Source organism: Papaver somniferum, unplaced genomic scaffold (genome assembly GCF_003573695.1).
Source record: "Papaver somniferum cultivar HN1 unplaced genomic scaffold, ASM357369v1 unplaced-scaffold_133, whole genome shotgun sequence".
Classification (NCBI taxonomy): Eukaryota; Viridiplantae; Streptophyta; class Magnoliopsida; order Ranunculales; family Papaveraceae; genus Papaver; species Papaver somniferum.
The window spans coordinates 4,784,651-4,806,462 of record NW_020622492.1 but is presented as its reverse complement, the minus strand read 5'-3'; the positions used below and the strand labels follow the sequence as shown (position 1 = coordinate 4,806,462).

General features: G+C 40.3%; 1 protein-coding gene across 1 annotated transcript; it reads right to left on the bottom strand.

The window, feature by feature from the left end:
- Positions 1–2,694: 2,694 nt before the first annotated feature.
- Positions 2,695–3,066, bottom strand: LOC113333562. Its single transcript, XM_026579995.1, has 2 exons — positions 2,898–3,066; positions 2,695–2,846 (listed from the first exon to the last, which is right to left on the bottom strand). Exons 1-2 carry the CDS (start codon positions 3,064–3,066, stop codon positions 2,695–2,697), a joined length of 321 nt encoding a protein of 106 aa, XP_026435780.1.
- Positions 3,067–21,812: the final 18,746 nt, after the last annotated feature.

Here is a 21,812-nt window from a genome sequence, read left to right as displayed (position 1 = left end):
GGGAAACACCGTTCACTTTTACCATCTATTTTCTCTTTATCCATCTTCTTAATCTTTCCATATGATTGGTTGACTCCCGTTATGATGTCTAGAAACTATCTGAGTAGAGCTCTGTCACTTATATATGAATTTTAGTATGCTGAGTGCAAACTCGTGTACAACAATTGGAATTTCGCATCAGGGTACTTCCTCCTATATTCAATGATTGTATGCCAACCAAGGAGATTTTTTAGTGCCTTCCAAGGTTCAGCGTACATAGATAGGGTATGAAGTAAAGGTTTTGTGGGTACACCTCTAATAAACCCTCCTGAGACAACACTCTACCGCTAGGGCCACCTAGCGGTTTAACGACTTGTTGCACGTGCTAAGTATAGACATTTTATATTAGATTTGCTCGAGGACTAGCAAATAATAAGTTTGGGGGTATTTTATAGACACATTTTGTGTCTGAATTGTCCTCAGTGTCTCTATTGCTAGTGCTTGATTTTGTACTTATTATGGTGTTTTTATGTTTGTGTAGGTGTTTTTGGAGAATACACTTGTGTGGAAAAAGTTGCTCAAAAAGTGCTATTTGGACCCCCGGAGGACACATGTTATTCGGACTCTCAGTTTTGGACAAGGGGCACCTAACTGATAAGGGGCACCCCAGGGAACCAACTGCTAATCGCACCCCATTACTGGTTAAGGGGGCTCCATCTTCTTCCTTGATTTGAAAAGAAAAAATTGGCGGGAAATTTGGTTTCAACGGTAAAGGATTTATTATCTTTAAGATAAGAATATCTTCTTGCCTTACAAACATGGAGTTTTGAAGAAAAAGGAAGTTATCTTGTATTAAACAAGAAAGATATCCTTAGAAGATTTTATCTTGGATTTTATTCTGCGAATTAAAGAAGATATGGGTTTAGTAAAGAAATATATAAAATAAAGAGAAGGAAAAATTCTGAAGATATTTTTAATTAAAAAGAAGAAGATTTTGGAGTTATGGAAGAATATATTTGAGTGATGTGTATTTGTGTGTATAAATAGAGAGATAGAGATCACATTTGGGGAGAGTTTTTGGGAGAGAAAAGAAAATCACTGTTTTATAATTGTTTCTCCCATTTCATCTTTGTAAACACCCTTTGAGCCATAAAAATGAATTTTGAGCGTGCTTCCATGATGATGAGCTGATTCTCGCGCAACCAAGGCAATGGATGAAGCTATCTATGCATGAATGATTGGTAACCATTTTATTTTCTCTAATTTACAATTTATAATTCATTCAATCACCGCTTTTGCGGAGTTCTAAATGTTCACATAATTTTCTTAATTACTTGTGATTCAATTTGATAGATTATAATTTGTTTAATTGATTGATAGTTTATTCTTAGGGAATACAATTAATATTTGGGAATATGTTTGATTATGTGTGCATTAAGAAATAAAGGACTTAAAGGATAGTTAGAGTTTGAAACATATTTGGTATCGTTCATTCATGTGTAATAGTGGAATCTAGTGTCTTGGTTACTTTTAATATCTTGGAATCAATTTTGCAATAAGTTTTCTATTTTTAAGTAAAATCTTTTTCTTTCACAAGTATCAACGAACTTATTACTACAACATCATTGAAAAACATATCACATAACACTTGGGAACGATGAAGTCGTCGATAAGATGATTATCTGGGCAAGAATTCTCCATAGGGATGTCAAGTGGAAGGCTGACTGTGGGATACTCACAAACTGAAACTTCAAGATCGGCATTTATAGAGTTGATTAAATTATCTCCAGCACGATCGTCATCATCAGCTACAACTGCGGACTTTCCATTTCTTTTCTTCCCCGCTTCAACAACATGAATATCAACCTGCAATAATAAACCACTCAAGATCAACAGAGATTTGGATAAACGTTCGTTCAAAAAAAATCTCTACTAAAACTAACATATGTTCGAGCATCCGCACGAGCAGTTTGGAAATGAGCATGGATCTTAATAGTTTGTTTGGGTCTCAAGTTATACGGAGAAGAAGAGGAAAGTCGGCCACCTTAATTCGTCTGCAACAAATATTTTCTTTTCAATCATCCATTGATCATACGAAAGAAACAAAAAAGAAAAAAGAAGAAGAGTACTTCATACCAAGTTGGGTGCTTTACTTCCCCGCTTTGATGGAGATGCACTTCCAGGAGATGAGCTACTGTCAGACATACTGTTGTGAGGTATGATTTTGATTATAAGTTCTTCCGCACAATGAGACTCAGGAGTGGAAGAAAGATATTTTCAAAATTGGTAAACCTTGAATCTTGAAGATACACAAGACACGGAGGATACTGATACTGGTGACACGGTGGAAAGTAGCGTACTTGGGACTGACAATGACCAAGGATGGACACGGTCAGAGTTCAATACCATAGTTCATGATTTATTGTATGTGTGTATCACACGTTTTTCCCAACTCATGCGATGTTTGCACAGTCTAGCGCTTTCTACAGACGAAAGTCACTAAATAGGAGTCAATCAAAAAATTATGATTGATTGTGACACACGAACATTCTTCAGTTCAATCAAAGGCGCAAGATAAAAGAACTGAATACATAATAAAGAGTTTGCATTCAAAAATCTTAATTCAATGTATATGAAGCAAAGATGCTTAAATAATCAAGGAGATATCTACTATGAAGATTAAAAAGATGTTCACCTACTCAATATTAAATGAGACTAATCATCAGATTCATCACTATCTCTGCAACTGCCATCTTCTAAGAAATCTTCGTCAAACTCCTCTTCAGATCCATCTTCAAAATTCTTATCATGAACTTCCTCCATGTGATCTTCAGTATCGTCGTTCATTGCATCCAAATAGTCGTCTTCTTCACATTCAGTTCAGAAATCAGCTCTAGACAATCGTTCAACCTTAATACTAGGTGGATATGGCTTAACGTTATGTTCAACAGGTTCCCATACAGACTTAGCCTCTTCCACATCTAAATCTGAAGCTACACCGTCGACACGAGGTCGAATTTTATCCTCAGTTGCTAGCCTTGTCTGTCGAAGTCGGCCGTTTTTGTTGATAAGCTGAAAACTTTTCATCTTCGGCTTCTTTCTTTGAAAACCTATCACGGGCAACTTTCAAATGATCGGGATACATGTCATGTATCAGATTTCTAGCATTTCTTAAAGACCGAGCTACCTCGGCACGCGCATCTGCAAAGGTTTTCATCTTAGGCTTGGACGTGTTGGAATATTCCTCAGAAGAGATGGAAGAATGGTCACTATGAAAATCACCATTATATGTTACGAAGAATGTGGAGTCAAAAAACATCGGTAACAACACGCATTAAAATGGTAACAGTCTGATCCTTACCTGATTACAATTTCATTAGAAATTGGTGATTTCAAAACTTGCTTATTTCCTCAATCTGCATAGACGAGCACAGTTCTTTAAAAAAATCAAAATCAAAATTTGATTTCTATAAAACCGTGAACAACTCACGAAAGTTGAATTTTTTTTACGAGAATTGGTAGGTCTCTATAAAGAGTACCTATCATTGTACTAACTGCAGGTATACAGCATCGGGACTGTAAACAGGGTAAGTACCAGTCGATCCACAGGGACAAGGTGGGTGTAAGTTGAAGCTATGGTCTTTACTACAACTGATTCAAGCAAAAAGTAACCAAAATAGGTTTGTTGGGTATCGATACGACGAGGAAGTGATTGAAATACTAAAAAAAAAAGTAAAGCAAGATGCAAAAGAATATTGTAAATAAGCAGATGAGAGGTATTAGGGTTGTTGAATCCACCTCTTAACCTTAGGTAAGTTAGTTTAGTCTAAATACTATTCTTGTCCCATGTAACGGAACCAGTCAAGATGCAATTTTGTTGTTTATCCTGGGTAGTCTCAAGTGGATGGCCTAATATCAACTAAGGTAAATAATCCCTAGCATAAGATGTCTTCTTACAGCATAACTCATCACAGATTAGTTTGGTCTCTTAAGAATGATTTGAAGCACAATATAGGGTTGTTCTATCTACCTATGTTGCATAGAAAACAAAAGGTGAAAGCAATATACTATGACACAATGATTAAGCCATTCCTATACCAGTTTAAGCTCAACAAGAATAATAATCAGAACATAAATAACTTAACATCAGATTAAAGGTTTCATCTAAACCCTAGTTATTGAATTAGAACATGATGAATACAATACTGAAAGTAAACCACTACATCTTGGTGCACTGGCTAATCCGGGTATGAGTTTTTCATTACACTGCCTTCTCTATTTATACACAATTTTCGCTCAATCACTTAGAATTTGATAATTTAGAGAACACCCACTCACCAATAACACGTTTTCTGACAAACCCCTTCTGCAATTCAAATTTACAGCTCCTTGATTTGATGTTTTCTTTAGCTGTGAAGAAACCCTAGTCTTATCTCTCTCAATCATAGCTTCTAGGGTTACTGTTTTTGATAAGGGAGAAGATAAGATGGAGAGAGATAGAAACTAGGAGATTCATTGATGGCTCTTGAGAAGGTGGTTTTGCTTAGAAGTGGTCGGGAGCAGAGGTGATTGATGGAGGAGAAATGGTGGTTCTGCAGAGCTTGTAGGAAAGAAGAACATGAAGTGAAGGTGTGTTTGGTTCTGCTCTAATAGGGGAAGGATATAAGGTGCTCGGGTGTGAGGCGGGAGTATCAACTGTTCATATACTGTATGGATATGACGTTGGATGTTCTGCAGCTAGATTTAATCTGACGGCTCTCATTAGAAACGGGTTTGCGTCTTGTTTTTTATTTCTTCTAAGCCCATGTCTTCTTCAAAGCTAATATCTCAAGACCACACCTAGTTTTGAGTCTTGCAAACAACATTCTTCACTTGTGGATGAGGTGCAAACAATATTCTTCACTACCTTCTAGCGGGAGTCTTTGTTGTCTCTCTTTCATCGCCACAAATTCTCCGTTCTTTTGGCTTCTCTATTTATCCAAGATTTATTTAGTACCTAAAAACCCAAAATTAATTAGTACAAGTATTTATTATTGAAAACAATGAAAATACAGAATTTGGGATAATATATGATTTTAAAGCACAAAAGATGAGATAATTGCCAATAAAAAGGTATAGAGATATGCAATATTTGGCACTCATCAAGAAAAGTCACGTATTATTGATAAAAAAAAAAACTTTTCCCTCGTATGAGCATTCGTCTTTGAAACGAGGGTTTATTCCAATTTTGTGAAGATGCACACATCAAAATAAAATTTTAGTTTTCATGAAAGCTCATAAACAAAAATTTTATCACTAAACGCAGGTCTACTTAAAAAAAAACTCTCATACGTCAGGGATTATTGTTCGTTTCTTAAACTAACGAACGAACCGTTCGTAAAACAAAGGTTTTTTGTGAAAACTCACGCATATATATACATATGTATATATAATTATTAACATGAACATAACATGAACATATCATGAACAACTCATGAAACATCAAAAAAAAATAATAAAAAAAATCACGTACCAGGTCGGTGCCGGCCGGAGTTGGCTGAACGGTCGGACGGTGGCTGCTCCGGCAAATTTTTTCCTGTTCTCCTCGTATGCTGTTCGGACGTGAAAGGAGGTGAAAGAAGAAGGGTGGTCGGTCGTGTGAATGAGAAATAATTAAAAAAAAGAGACATATTTCTTCCCTTTTATAATCATTTTATTTCCTAAAACCCAATTCCACATGGATTTCCTTTCTTGGGCTGGGCCTGTATGCTAAACCGACCAAGATTGAACGTTCCACCACCCAAATCAGCGGTGTCACACCAATTTATTCTCGTCATACGATGTTCCATCATGCTACCGGGACCTTCATTCAAGCGGTGGCTCTCTCGTACGCGACACCATTTGGAGCAGATCTAAAATCCGGCAACATTCTTTTTACGACTAATTACAATTACTTATTTCGTATATGGCTAAAAGTCACCATCCAGTGCTAACTAAGGAACATGAATGTCCCTCACTAAGCTGGAGACTTAATGTTGATGGTGGATTTTCGGCAAAGGCTAAAATCATAAAATCATAACCTTACATATTCCCGTTCCAGTAATCAGACAAGCATTGAGGCTCGTGTCTCTCGTTTAAGCATGAAAGTTCATGCCACGATGATCTCTGACTGTGTGTATTGCCTCTCAGAGCATACAGGAATATGCAGTCTCTCAGACCACAGCATATTTCAATACTGAGCAATTTCAGTAATCACTTCTGTATAAAATCGAAAATGATTGGACGTCTCCTAGATGTATTAACCACTAGTATAGAGCAATAACATCTTCAGGATGTCTCAATGTTCCCTGATTATACAGAATAAGCATTCAGAACCAGTATGACGCTTCTACTAGATCATACCTCGATCTTCGAATAATTATAATGCTCCTAGACGACGTGCCTGCTAGTATAGAGCCATCAATTAATTATTTATAGTCGCAGGATTCATCAATTGAATTCCTAGAAACCATTATACGTTCTTTATAATATTTTGTTACTTCAATTCATGGCTTTTCCCAGCAAAATTCCACGAGTTAGTAATAAATATTCAACGTATGGGCATCTGAGCCACCACCGAGTAAGCCCCGAGAAAATGGTGCGAGTGTACTTAATAATAATGCACGAACGAGCGCCCAAATGTACAAACGATCATTCAAAAATATGGATGAACGAGGAAACCTATGCAAAATAGGGAAGAAAAATAATAATAATAACAAAATAATAAAGAGGCGCCTAAGGGGACCGGGCCCACCGGCCGGCCGGTCATGCCGCCGTGGCCGGTCCCACGCCTTTCTATTTTATTTTTTCTTATTTTATTATTTTTCCTAGTATCATGAAAACTCCTTCATTCGAGCAAACTTCCTCGTTCGAGCAAAACTCTTAGTTTCTTCATATTTCCTCACACGATGAAAATAATATAAAATTGGGAAGAGTGTGAACCGGGCCTACTATCTGGCCGTCCATGCCCTAGCCGTGGACGGTCCCACCACCTCTCTTATTCCTTATATTATTATTATTCCTTCTCTCATCTCATGAAACTCCTTCGTTCGAGCAAAAACCCTGATTTTTCAATATTTCACCAATATTGCTCAAATTAGCAAAAAGCCAAAAGTCAAATGGTCACACGACCGACTAGGCTTCTTATGCAAATATTAAAATATTGATTGAGAAATGTCCTACTTGCTCATTCAAGCAAAATTGAGAGTTTCAGTTAAGATCAAACTCTTCTGAAAATCCAAAATATGGCTCAAACGCGCACCAGAAAATACCAAAACTCTCAGGACTGAGACACGAACATTATGGTGACACAAGAATGTTACCTTGACTGACCAGGGTCAGCCCTTTGGCTTGCAAGGAGCCGGTCCCACACATCTTCATAGTTTGACCTAATTTGTTCACATTGGGTTCAAACTCTTTCCAAATAATTTGGAATTTCATCAAACGACCGTCAGTTGGTCCCACGACCACCAGGGATGGTGTTCATATCCCTTGGTCGGTCCCTCATCTCTCCATAATTAGTTTTTATTGCCTAATGCTCAGACGATCATTATTTCGATAAATGATTAAACCGACATTTAATCATCCTTCCACCAACTGGTCTCCAAAGGACTTTGGTGCATGCTCATTCGAGCACCTGGGTGCTACATGGTTGGACGTTATCCCATATAGCTGGTCCCTCTCTCTCTCAGTGATTGCTTTTCAGTAAATCACCAATTGATCAGCAATCGATCAAAATTAGGGTTTTGAATCAAATGCTCTTCAAAGCATAATTATGAACAGATTCAAACACCAATATTCTTATGTTGATCCAGAAATCAACATTCTAATTAATTATATTTGGTCCCGCTACCAATATTTTAAATTAATATTTTATTTGGTCGCGCTACCAATAATTCATGAAACGAGCAATATTTTCCCGGGCAAGGAATATTGGTTCAGTTATCAGTATTTAATTATTCACGTGAGCAATACTTGCTCAAATTAGCAATATTGATTCAACTATCAATATTTAGTTATTCATCAAGTGAGCAATATTCGCCCAGACGAGCAATATTTGCTCAGATTATCAATATTAATCATGTTGATTCAACCGTTAACATTCATTCGAGAATTATACATCTGTCTCAACATACATTCTCGATCCATGAATCATAGAGCGTTCATCATTCATGCTCGACTCGACAATATCAAGACTCATCGTATGATCAAGTCAATAACTAACTAACTAAATTCACGTCTTCCCTGCAGACTCCACAATCACGAGACGTCAATTATGTCACATGGGGGGATATAGGAAATTTCCTCCAGAGTGGAGCATGCCGAACCTTTTTCGGACAGTCATTGGGGACGAGGTAATTCAAAGCTAGGGTTTTGGTATGGCGGCCTACGATATGTGTGTTCATGCAGGTTTGAGAATGTGATTAAGTCGTGCAGCGTTTATAGGAGTTAGCAAAGTAGTGGGTCGACAATCAACCAAGTATCTGCACGATGAGTAACTGGTTTTAACACGATTTCTCACTTTCCCACTCTTTCACTCCATCAACCGTCACACTTACTGGGATCAATGTGTGTCTTGCAATATAAATGAGTCTCTGAATCTATGATTGAAGAATAAGAACGCTCGTATGAACAAGAATTCTCATCACATAAGAATTCTTATCGTTTGAGCAATCATTATCAACATAGCAAACATTTAAGCAATCAGAACTTATCTTATTTCTTCACGTATAATATACCATACATACATAATCCTTGATCAACATTGATCTCATACACTTCTCAGCTTCCCCCTACAGATCGAACCATACTCTCTTGTGACCAAGTTGATTTTGGAACGACCATTATCTTGGTTTAGGCCGAAGTCCTACAGATTGTCTCTCGAACTCAAAGCACTCCCGTGCAGTGCATCTTTTTGCAAAAGGTTAAAGAAATTTGCTCGGTTGAGGAGTCTCCTACGCACGACCATCTCTTTATTTTCCTATAAAACCAGCAAAATTTTTTCTCCCATCAACAGATTTGCGACCACTGTGGGTGACTAACCTCTCGGTTGCAATCCCAACTTTCATAAAGATAGTCGGTCTTAGTTATAATTCAACCACTCCAAATTCCGGTCAGAATCTTTCAAATGGTAATGTTCCTCCTTCCAGCATTCTATCTGATGGCACGGTCAATGGAGAAGTCATAACCTTGATCGAGTTGGAACGGATACAGGAAATCCACACAAGGAACATGGACCTGATGAAAGATACAACAAACAACATACTTAATTTCCTCGTAAGGTTGACATCAGATTTAGCCTCTGCTCCAGAAATTCTGGAACTGAGGGTAACTCCTCAACTGATGATCATCCTCAAGCCAATAGGTTCACTACTTATGAAAAGCCGGTAGATCAGAAAGTTAAACATTTAATCGAAAATTTATGTGAACTCCTGTACTTCTCCAGTGATCAGCGTACGAACACATTTGTTGCCCTAACCCAAATATCATCTGACGTGCAACTAACTCTGTCGTCTCTAGCAGTCGAAGAAATTTCCATGGTGTCTGAACATTCGATCAACAATGTCACCTTCAGTGAAGAAGACCGAATGGTAGAAGAATGACATAATCGAGCCTTGGACGTGACCGCTTTCATCAATGACTCTTAATTCAGGAGAGCTCTCGTTGATACATGCGCTTATACAAATATTATCTCTATGAAAACTATCAAAGCGGCCAAGGTCCCACAGAGTAAGATTGTTCTTCATCCTATCTTGATGGCAGGTTTTGAAGGAAGCCAGAGTCGTATGTATGGGTATGCATATGTAGACTTGAAAGTAGGGCATATTCAATCAACAATCAAATTTCACGTGATTGAGAAAGAGCCTGACTATCATATGATACTCGGACGACCGTGGATCCATGATAACAAGGTTGTTTCCTCGACGTACCATCAATGCTTGAATGCTTGCTCAACAACAAGATTGTTTGCATCGCAACTTCATCATCTCCTTATGCTCCTGTTTATGATGCTGAGTTCCTCGAACCTCAGAAAAGCATTCCCGAACCTCCAAGAAAGATCTAAAGTACTCCGATCTCAAGCTGTAAGTACATTGAGAGAGCTGCTCACAAACCATCATCTTCAACAGCTGATGTTAGACCCTCCGGGCCACCTGTTACACCTCTCAAGCGCCACCAAGATCAGATATCAACTCATGATCATGCTAAGAAGGGATCTAATTTTATAACCAGTCGTGATGCGGAAGGAAAGACCATTTACCTCCAACGCAAGGATTAACAATTAACAGGGGAGTTCGATGAAAAGTCTCCCCTCCCTGAGGAATCATGTCAGAGTGAACAATCACCTGATAAAGAAATTCAAGATGCTCCACGGAAGTTGCAAGAGTCGTTGATCATTTTCATCCTCATATTTGCATTTTTATTATTCAGAAATTAAATTGACAACTTTATCTCAACCCCCCCTTAGGAACTAACCTGCTTATCCGTATACTACTAGTTAGTTTAAAGAGAAGTATGGAATTTATTATTTGCGAGTTGACACCTCGTTAAAATTGGCGCCGCTGCCAGGGAGCAATCGGTAGTTTGAGTTGTTATTTAATTTTCTGTTGTTATATATAGTTTATATTTTTTTTAGATTTTACTAATTTATCTTTTTAGAATCCTGTTTTTCAAGTACAATAAATCATTTGTTTTGTGTGTGCACAATTGGTAACAAGATGGTTCACAACATATATGGTTCACAAGACCGAGTTGTGTGCATAATATTTTAAAATGTATCCTTTCTGAAACAACATATATGATTCACAAGACCGTGCATATAATGGTAATAATTCCAATTTTCATTCTCACTCTTACAATAACTTCCAACCATACTTGAGATATAATCAAAACCAATCTTTTGGCTATGATGACTATTCTACAAGACCTTGTGATTATTCTCATACATCGCAGCAACCTTACGGTGGTTATGTAAGTGGACAGTCATAAGGACGAGGGGATAGTTATACTTCTCATACGTTCCAATCTAGTTTCACGCAGATGTTGGTAGAATTCAAGGATTTGCGACGTACATGGAACCAGATTAACTCAACCCCAACGTGTAGAGTTTTGTACCAAGTGAAACATATGATAGTGCATTTAGACCTGTTTCGGATCGTACTTATGATCTTTCACCCATTCAATGGGAATAGACGTGGTATAGAGAACCTATATTGAGTAGTAGCGGAAAACGTGTTAACATAAAGAAACTCTTTAAGAAATATGAGCAGTTGTAAGAAGAGGGAGCAACAGAAGAGTCTTTTGAAGAAATTTCTAGGGCCATACATATGGAGGTTAACCGCCGTGTGGATAATGGAAAAGAGCCCCAAGAAGAAGATTCTGAGGATGATGAACCCTTGGAAAATGTTGGTAATGACAGTGCTACTATCTCAACTCATGATTATAATGATCATTCTCCTATTCAAAAGGAAGAAGTTGAGTCTAGAAACACTACAATTATTGATGGTAAGACTCATGTTGTGTATGAGAGCGATGATGACTATGACTTCTTTGTGCATCCTACCCCAAATTCAAAGATAGTCGATACTTTGAATGAGAAGTCAACTTGTAATGAAGAACGTAAGGATTACTATGATTTGCTTTGAGAAGATTCTGATTTCTTTTCCGATGAGGATGACTTGGTCATAGAAGAAATCAATGAATGTCTTAACAAGAGTTTGAGTGAGAATGATGATACTTGTGATGTGGGTATGGAAGTGTCCAGCAGTACCGGGGATCCTGTAATACATGAGGTTTGTAAGGTTTGTCTAACCCTTTACATGAACCTCCATATAATGATGATCCTACCAAACTAGTAGTAGTTACTCAAAGAGTTGGTAATCCATCTTTTAGGAAAATACCTCATTTGGGGATGGAATTATGTGCTTATAAAGTTCTTTTCGAATTTCTTGCTTCCAAGTATCCACCATATGTGTTTGAGTCTAACACCATGCAGGTTTGCCGAGAAGAACGAATAGAAGTGCCTTCCACTTTTTTTTGTATACACTTTCGGGTGTAGAAAAAAACTAAGTGTAGGGGTGACTCTGGTGGGATGATAGTTTCACTTTTCCCACCATTTGCTAATATTCTTGTGAATCTTTTATTATATATGCAGATTGCTTTGTGGGTAGATCCCAAAATTTTCAGATTATTGATATACGGGGAATCTATTTTGAATATTACTCGTATTCCTCTTATTCTTTTAGCAATTGGAATCAGGTGAAAAATTGGAATCATGTGAAAAATTCCAATTCTTACTTCCTTGTCTTTTTCAAGTATTTCTCTTATTCTTTTTGCAATGGTTTGAAACATTGAGGATGATGTTTGATTTAAGTGTGGGGATAGGGTTCCATAAAAATTAAATTTTTTTTTGACGTATACAAATATTAACTTTCAGAAATTTTTGAACAATTTAGAATGAACACTAGCCTTTCTAAGTAGATGGAATTTTTTTTTCCGACAATGAGGTATATTTCAGCTGAGTCGGGATTAGATGCCAACTAAATGGCTTGTTTAGTGTTTATCCTCTATCGTTCAAAAGTAGCTATGAGTTGGAGTGTAGGTTTTGTGGGTGTATCTCTTGTAAACCCCCACGAGAGTACAACTCGTCCATTAGGGACACCTAGGGGTTTAAAGGCTTGTTATACATGCTAAGTGTAACCATAACCTCGACGAAAAGGAGTTATTGTAATTTTGTTTTATTTGCTCGAGGACTAGCAAAGATTAAGTGTGGGAGAATTTAATAGGTGCCTAAAATACCTAATTCTAGTATCGGTTTCGTACACTTTTCTTAGCTATTTTTCTTGTATTAGTTGGATATTACGCTTGTTTGTATTTTTTAGGTACTTTGGAGTCATGCGATAAGAAAGAAGGAAAAATATGAGCTTAATTCATCGCTTAGAGTCATTGGGACACCATGGCTTTTAAAGTGTCAAAACAGATGTTACTCGAGCACCATGAACTTAGTACTCGGGGCAGCCGGATGATTCCAGCTGACACTGATAAATACAGACAGGCGTTCGTTAAGGGCCACCATTTCAACTTATACATGGAAATCTAGGCTGAAATTCAAATCAACTCATGGCCAAAGTTTCTTCATCACTGCACCATTCTGTCTCTCTCGTGGCTACACCAAGACCTGGCGCTTGTGCCATAACTCGTGTAAGTACTTGCCATGGGTTTAATGGGTGTGAATCAAGGGTTATGACATGTTTGAATTAAGGAAGCAAGGACACAGTATATTTGCATCTGTTCCGAGTTTAGTTTCAAGCTGAAAACAGGAAAGAATACCTGCTGCTACTGCCATTGATTTAATGAAGTTTTAGAAGATCGGAGAAGAAATTGGAGTTGGGTTTTGTTCCAGTTCGAATCTCAGCAAGAGAGAAGGCCAAATAAGCTCTTTTATTACATGTCCGTGCAACTGAAGATTGCTGCCATTGTTCTGAAATGATTTTGAGTAATGGGGTTATGCGAATTTGTGTGGAATGTGAATGCAGAGAAGGAGATGTGTATGAGTTTAGGATCAACAAAAATTCATATTTGGTAACACCAGCAACTGGCACAACACCTGTTCGAGAAAAGGCCTGAACGAATACTTCTTTACATCAAATTCAGAAGGGACCATCTTAGTCCTGTTGTAGCAAGCTGTGGTTCAGATGGGTGTGTACTAGGAGAATTTGGCATTGATTGGAGCTGTTTTCGAGACCGACAGGGAAGAGAAGATAAAGGGCATCGGTTTATTTCAGTTTTGGGCAAGAGTTTCAAGCCGGGAAGTTAGCAAAGCAAGTGAGTTGCTGTCGTTTATTTGTGAATGTATGAAAGAGATTAAGCGGTGATTTAGAGTTTGGGATGAATTAGGAAACTTGGGTCTCTGTCTGTTTCGAATTTGCAGGATTGAGTAGAACGCAAGGCAGAACTGAGCTTTAAAAGAAAAACTACCACCAGTTCCTTCCATCACCTGTACCACCTGCATACAGCCATCTCCCTCATTATCCACAGCATACCATCATATACCCCTCACCACTGTGACATCTCCAACAGGGAGGAACTTTTCTCCTCTCCAGAACCGTCATCAATCCGCGTGTACCTGCATGTTTGCATAAGCATCATAACTACTCCATCATCACCTGCATATCCTCCACCAGTGCATACCATCTCACCTGCATCCACCAGCATACCACCAACAACATACATCCATCACCTGCAGTTTACCCTCCATCCACCTTCACAGCACCAAGGCAGCAGACCTGCCGGAAACTACTGCAGCAGCAACAACCATCATCATTCCACTGTTCCCAGGCCATGAAGTTCACCACTACCAGCTACATCATTCCACCACAACCATCAGTTGCTTTTTGTTTGGTTTGCTTACTTAGTTTGTTGTCTTTTCTTTTATTGTTTATATCATGAACTCCAGTACCTAAGCACCTTGATTAGGGACGATTCCAACGTCCGGGGCATGAACTCAAATTGATCTTCAAAAATCTTGTTTTCTTTACAATTGTCTTATTATTGTTCATTCTCTACGGTACCAATAATGTGTATGAGTTTTTTCACAATCGTCTAAGTTGCAAATTGAATGGTTGCTTGATGATTCTATTGCTAGTTTTGGTTTTCTTCGACCTGTAATTGTCTAGAGAATACAAACACAAGTAGCACTATATGAGTATTGATGATGGGATTTGGTTAAATATTTGTATTTATTGAATGACACTAGTAGGTGATTCATGCTTTTGAGTTCATCTTTAGGATAAACCTTATCTCATAAAACGTAAAGCACTTGTTTAAGTCACACCTAAAGAGCATACTTATAGGAAACTTGATAAGTAGAATTCGGTAGTCGAGCGCTTCCTTATCCGGTGAAATTAGGAGATAATAACGGAATAATTGAGCGTACTAATTATTCTATGGTTGTTAGTAACAAGATACTTTGCAGAAACTAGCTATATCAATAAGATTCACGTTTCTTGGCTCAGAAAGAGTCTTTGATCATTTTCATCCTCATATGTGCATTTTTCTTATTCAGAAATTGAATTAACAAGTTTAGATCAACTCTCCCTTAGGAACGAACCTGCTTATCATTATACTACAAGTTAGTTTAAATAGAGGTAAGGAATTTATTATTTGCGAGTTGACACCTCGGAAAAATTGGCGCCCCTGCCGGGGAGCAGTCGATACATTGAGTTATTATTTAATTTTTTGTTTTTGTATATAGTTTTTTTAGCATTTACTAATTTATATTTTTAGAATCCTATTTTTCGGGTACAATAAATCACTTGTTTTGCGTGTGCACAATTGGTAACCAGAGGTAAGTTTCTAAACGAGTTTTGTGCATTATATTTCTAAATGAATCCTTTCAAAAACAACATATATGGTTCACAAGACCGTGCATATAATGGTAATAATTCTGATTTTCATTCTCAATCTTATAATAACTTCCAACCATACTTGGGATATAATCGAAACCAATCTTTTAGCTATGATGACTATTCTACAAGACCTTGTGATTATTCTCATACATCGCAACAACCTTATGGTGGTTATATAAGTGGACAGTCACAAGGATGGGGGGATAATTGTACTTCTCATACGTTCCAATCTAGTTTCATTCAGATGTTTGAAGAATTCAAGGATTTGCGACGTACATGGAACCAGATTAACTCAACTCCCAACTATTGATGGTGGTTTTTATCTCAGGGTTAAAATTGTAAAACCGTACAACTGACATGACGTCACCATGACCATTAGCACATTTATTGAATCTATCAGCATGCCTACGTAAGAATTACCAGGGTACCTTTTTTTTTATTTTTTATGTGTCATGTTCCATGGCAGAACCCTTAACATTGACCGACATCATTCACGCCAAACCCTAATTCTCATGCTACCGCGCCAAGGCATGCCAACCATGCCAACCGCACCACTGTGCCAATGGAAAACCATGCCAGCCACATCTGCGCGCCAAGGCATGCCAACCATGCCAGCCGCACCACTCTGCCAATGGCAAACCATGCCATCCACATCTCCTCGCCAAGGCATGCCAACCATGCCAGCCGCACCACTGTGCCAATGGCAAACCATGCCAGCCACATCTGCGCGCCAAGGCATGCCAACCATGCCAGCCGTACCACTGTGCCAATGGAAAATCATGCCAGCCACATCGCCGCGCCAAGGCATGCCAACCATGCCAGCCACATCTCCACGCCAAGGCAAGGCAACCATGCTAGCCGCACCATGCGCCAATAGAATGCCAAACCCTTGGCCCCACCATGCCAAGCCAACCGCACCTTGCCTTGGCCCCAACCATGCTAGCCGCACCATGCACCAATGGCATGCCAAACCCTTGGCCCCACCATGCCAAGCAACCCGCACTTTTCCTTGGCCCCAACCATGCTAGCCGCACCATGCGCCAATTGCATGCCAAACCCTTGACCACGCCAAACCGCGCCAAGGCATGCCATGCCACATGTGCCAATGACATGTCAACCACATTGCCGCGCCACACCATGCCGACCTTCCCTATGCGACTACCAAAACGAAGGCGTGCGACGGTCAACGACCACCCTTCAATTCTAGATGCAAATCCTAGCCGTCCAAGGTCTCCAAACAACGCATGGTAACCTTTGGCCCAAAACCCTAGTTTTGGCCACGCCAAACCGCGCCAAGGCATGCCATGCCACATGTGCCAATGGCATGCCAACCACCTTGCCGCACCATACCATGTCGGCCTTCCCTATGCGGCTACCAAAACGAAGGCATGCGACGATTAATGACCACCCTTCCATCTTGGATGCAAATCCTAGCCGTCCAAGGTCTCCAAACAACGCATGGTAACCTTTGGCCCAAAACCCTAGTTTTGGCCATGCCAAACCGCGCCAAGGCATGCCATGCCATATGTTCCAATGGCATGCCAACCACCTTGTCGCGCCATACCATGCCGGCCTTCCCCATGCGGCTACCAAAACGAAGGTGTGCGACGATCACCGACCACCCATCCATCCTAGATGCAAATCCTAGCCGTTCAAGGTCGCCAAACAATGCATGGTAACCTTTGGCCAAAACCCTAGTTTTCGCCACGCCAAACCGCGCCAAGGCATGCCATGCCACATGTGCCAAATGGCATGCCAATCACCTTGCCGCGCCATACCATGTCGTCCTTCCCTATGCGGCTACCAAAACGAAGGCCTGCAACAATCAACGACCAATTTTTCATCAAAGATGCAGATCTTAGTCGTCCAAGGTTACCAGCTAACGCATGGCAACCTTTGACCCTAGTTTGTTCGCGCCTAAACAAAGCCAAAACCCTAACTTTTGGCCGCGCCTAAATTGGGCCACATTAAAGCCATACTGATCATACTTTCATGCCACTGTCTACCAAACCAAAGGTTGCAATAATCAACGGCTACCATCCTCTTAAGATGCAAAATCTCGACCGCTGAAGGTCACCACCGAGACGGCAAGTCTCCTAAGCTCAACTTGCCAGACAACAACAACATGCTACATGTTTTCCATGAAAACACTCGAGACATCAACACATGTCACAAACTGGGGGATGCTCATTGGGTATTGGTTTGGCGGTTTACAGCGTGCGGCGTACACTACGCTCGTTATAAGAAAGTGTCATAAGGATGAGGAGGTTAGTAAATACAGGGAGTAATGGTGAAACGCTTTATTTTATGGAACATCAATTCCAAGCTTTACCGGTTACCACCTTCTCCCATTTACTCACCCGTTTTCCATTTCTTAATGAGACCAGAGTACGTTTCACTTCGACTTGTATAAATAAGCATTACCTATTTCCACCGAACAACAAGTTCTGGTCAGGAGCATACAACACTCAGAAAATGTTTGCTAGCTTTCCCATCTGTTAGCTTCCCACTTTCTGATACAAGTCACAAAACAACTACTCTTTCAGAATCAACTATTCTGGTCTCAACACTCTCTTCGCTTCCCTTCCCAAAACCAACCCTTCTCCTCCTCTTTGTGACCGAAGCAAGTATGGAACGACCATTTCTTGGTTTAGGCTGGATTTGTACAGATTGATCTCTAGAATCTAAAGTACTCCCTTGCAGTATATTGTTTAGGTTTTAGACTCGTTTCTCACCCACACGCCCGAAATTACCGAAATCAGCAGAAACCGTTTTCACCCTTAAACAATTGGCGACCACAGTGGGAGATTGATCTTTCGCTTACAATGTCAATTTTCGACCATCGATATCATGCTTCGACCTAGACATCAAGGCGGTAGAAGCATGCGATCCTCTTAGGGATCGACGCTCAGTTACCAGACGACCCGATTATCAGTCTTGACACGGCGAAGAATGACTGGGGACTGCCTAGAGGTTAAAAGCGAACGATCCAACCAGGGATCGACGACTCGATTATCAGATGAGACGACTGGGGACTTTCCACAGTCATGGCGGTGCCTCCCGTAAAACTCGGTCTTACACCCGGAAGATTTCTTTTTCATTAGGAGACCTGAAAAACCGAGTAAGTCTTACCTAGACAAAATACATAGTTTGCTATTTCAAGTTTTCACGGGAATGATAAACCGATAGCCATGTTATGTTTCACCCCATGTCATCTACCGACACGCAATGCTCACGGTTCCATGGTTTTCCTGGGATGTTTGCGTCACTTGCAATCATAACCAAGACAACATCATTCCCAAAAAAATCCATTCCAAAACAATTCATTCCAAAATAATAATCCAAAACCCTCAAGGTAACATTTGTCTATCAACCCAAAAATCCAGGAAATCAAAACCATAAACTAGGCATTTCATTTTCCTTTCAAAAAAAAAAACCTAAAAATAAGAAGTTCAGAAGACAAAAATACATTCAAGGAAAGTTTTTCAACAATGGCTTTCTCTTCTTATCAAGAGCCTCATTCGTTCTTTGGAGAGCCGCCCTCTTCAACTTCAGCTTCCTGGACAATTTTTCGACTTCCGCTTCCTGCTACTTCACCATATCCGCAGAAGGACCTTTGACTGTTTCGACGAGCAACTTTTCAACCTCAGAGAAACCGTCAACGAACCAAGGAACATTGAACTCGAAGTTTACACACATGTCACGATGGAACCTCCGGCTCGAGATTACATCCTCAGAAATAGTATTATCGGTCACGTTGCACATGTCATCAATCAAAGACAAAGCTTCCTCCACACGCTTAACCAACGCAAATCGACTAGTAACCTTCTTGGTCGTGGCGAGATGTTCGTAGCTTTCCGATATCTTGGTGTATAGCGCCGCATGTTTGGATGGAACGCTAAATCCCCCGATCAACACATGATCCGGATAAGGAACCAGGTATGGAGGGTTGAAAGTGGCGCCCGCGTCTACATCAGCAACCGGCAAGGGATTCCTAACGATAATTGCATATGCGGCCACTGGAGTACTTTCCATTTTCTGAGTCACAACGACGTTTACATCTCGATCAACATCCATTTCAAGGTCGCCCGGTGCGGCTGCCACAATTGGAGACAAAGTTGTATCACCACCAGTATCCGTCTCAGGGCCATCTTCAGAAACGGTTTCCCCCTATGACATCACAGATTAGATATTTTCCAAAGAGAAAGAAAAAAAAACATGCGAGAGACTCACTGATTCGCTTTCAAACTGGCTAGAAGAAGATTCAGCACTACTGCCGGAAGAAATACTCTCGCCATAACTGAACTCTGAGCTTTCATCCTTCTCGGGTTCCTCATCGCCACGGATAGGCTCAGCACCGCCACCCTCCGTCTCGAGAAGCGATGTTTTCTGACTACTTGCAAGTTTAGTAAAGGCGTTCACGCAGCTGAGAACCTAGGCAAGATACAAAGACGGATAACCAGGAAAGAAACAAGGATATACACGATCCAACTAAAATCAAGAGGAAAATCACACGTACCCGCGTATTGGACGAACTGAAAGTCGGTAGGGCTGTCGAAACTGATTGGGAACCATCTGCACGGCTATTAGATATTCGCTCCTTTACTTGGGGACTATCTGCATTCGGGCTAACGGATTTTTGCTTGGGAGAAGAAGGATCCCTCAGTAGTGGATGCTTCGCTAAAACCGCATGAGAATGCTTACTGCGACGGTTTTCTACCACATCATTCACGAATCCATGGAAAAAGAGAAACTCATCCTGCCAAAATATGTTATATTTGGAGGTTGTTGATGGATTGCGTTCTGCAAGCAGGAAAGGGAGACTTTTACCCGACACAAGAACAGTAGCATCGAGAACAGTTGGCAACGAGACTTCTGGAACAACCGGCTGACGAACAAGTGCGACACCTTGGTCAAAACCCATATGCCGAGCCGCCCTATCGATATTGTAAGAGACTGCTTTGCAAGATCCTCGAAAGAAAGACGGCACATAACCGGGCGTGCAGCTTCGCATGAACACCATCTCTCCAACACTCATATCTTCTTTATTAGAAGACAAAGACATGCTCGGAGCAGGAGAAAAGGTACTGATCTGAGCTATGGACGCATGCACCGGAGCCCATGGACGAAAATTGACCGTGTGCGAGTTGTCAAGGAATCCAACCAGGTTCGAACCAATCTTTGGGCGCCTATTCGACCAGCACAGTATCCTAGAGCCACCCCAAGACTCGGGAAGTACGGCCAACGGTTTTGGAGCATACTTTTCGAAGTGATCCCACAACCACGCTTGGATAAAGGCGGCATGAATATACGAATTCACATTCATGTAACCATTTGAAGCACACATGTATGTGACCAGCTGATCCAAACAAGCCACCAATAGGGAAAACGACACCTTTTTCCAAATTTATGGAAAACTTGATAAGTTCTTGTATTATCTTCTTCTTACCCGAGCCGTCATCGAAAATATCTCTGGATAACCAAAGAGCCAAGAACGCCGCGACATGAAGTGTACTATTCTTCTGATTAGGCTCCAACCCATCGGAAAACCACTGAGACACCCACCATCCATAGAAGCACTTCGTCTCGTTTTCTTTCCGAACGAATCCTTTTGATTTCAAAACCATAGCGGCGCGCATTTCTTCTTCATCTGCAGACAATTTGACATCGAGGTTTCCTATTACAGAAAGGTTCAGCAACACGGCCACGCTCTCTAAGGAGATAGTCATTTCACCCCACCTGCATATGGCCGTGTGAGTGTCTGGACACCATCTGGAAATAAAAGAAACCAAGCCTGGAATATCTTTCCTAATTTGAAGCACCGCGGAAGACGCGCCAACATCAATGATCTGCGCCTTGGTCAAACTGGCTTTTACACATTCCTGGCTCATCATGAATAGCATCCATTTCTCAAAGGGACGCAACGTACTCACAGAGATTTTAACGTCAATAGGAGAAGCGTGATACTCTTTCCTCTAAAGACAAAACCTTATTACACCTCCTGGCCGAATCGACCGGGCCTTTCCTTCACTTTCCTGACCAGTCAGAAGAATCGACACATACTTGGGATGATTTATCCTAATCGTGGCGGATGTTGTAAGGAACTCATCATCTATGTTTGGCTTGGAATTTCCGATATCTTTCGGTACGACAGAACTTTTCTCAAATGAATAACTAACGAAAATTCTCTCACGCTACTTCCACCTTCGAAATAACTACAATGGAACAATACGAAGAGAAATTATTACGGAAAGTGCATGGAAATTATTTTATCAGACACAGGAGATCCATCCTGGATGCAAGCCAATTTGTTTCAAAGTCATAATGCGCATAGGCAAAGAAATGGGGACTGACAGACCCTGCATCACCTCCTCATGCCAAGACCGTACCCTGCACTACGGGAATAATACA

Bases quoted from the DNA above. Each gene is read 5' to 3' on its own strand.
- LOC113333562 (XM_026579995.1), bottom strand. From the start codon at position 3,066: ATGAAAAGTTTTCAGCTTATCAACAAAAACGGCCGACTTCGACAGACA. The intron at 2,847-2,897 runs GTATTAAGGTTG...CTGAATGTGAAG, and splicing joins CGTTAAGCCATATCCACCTA to AAGACGACTATTTGGATGCA.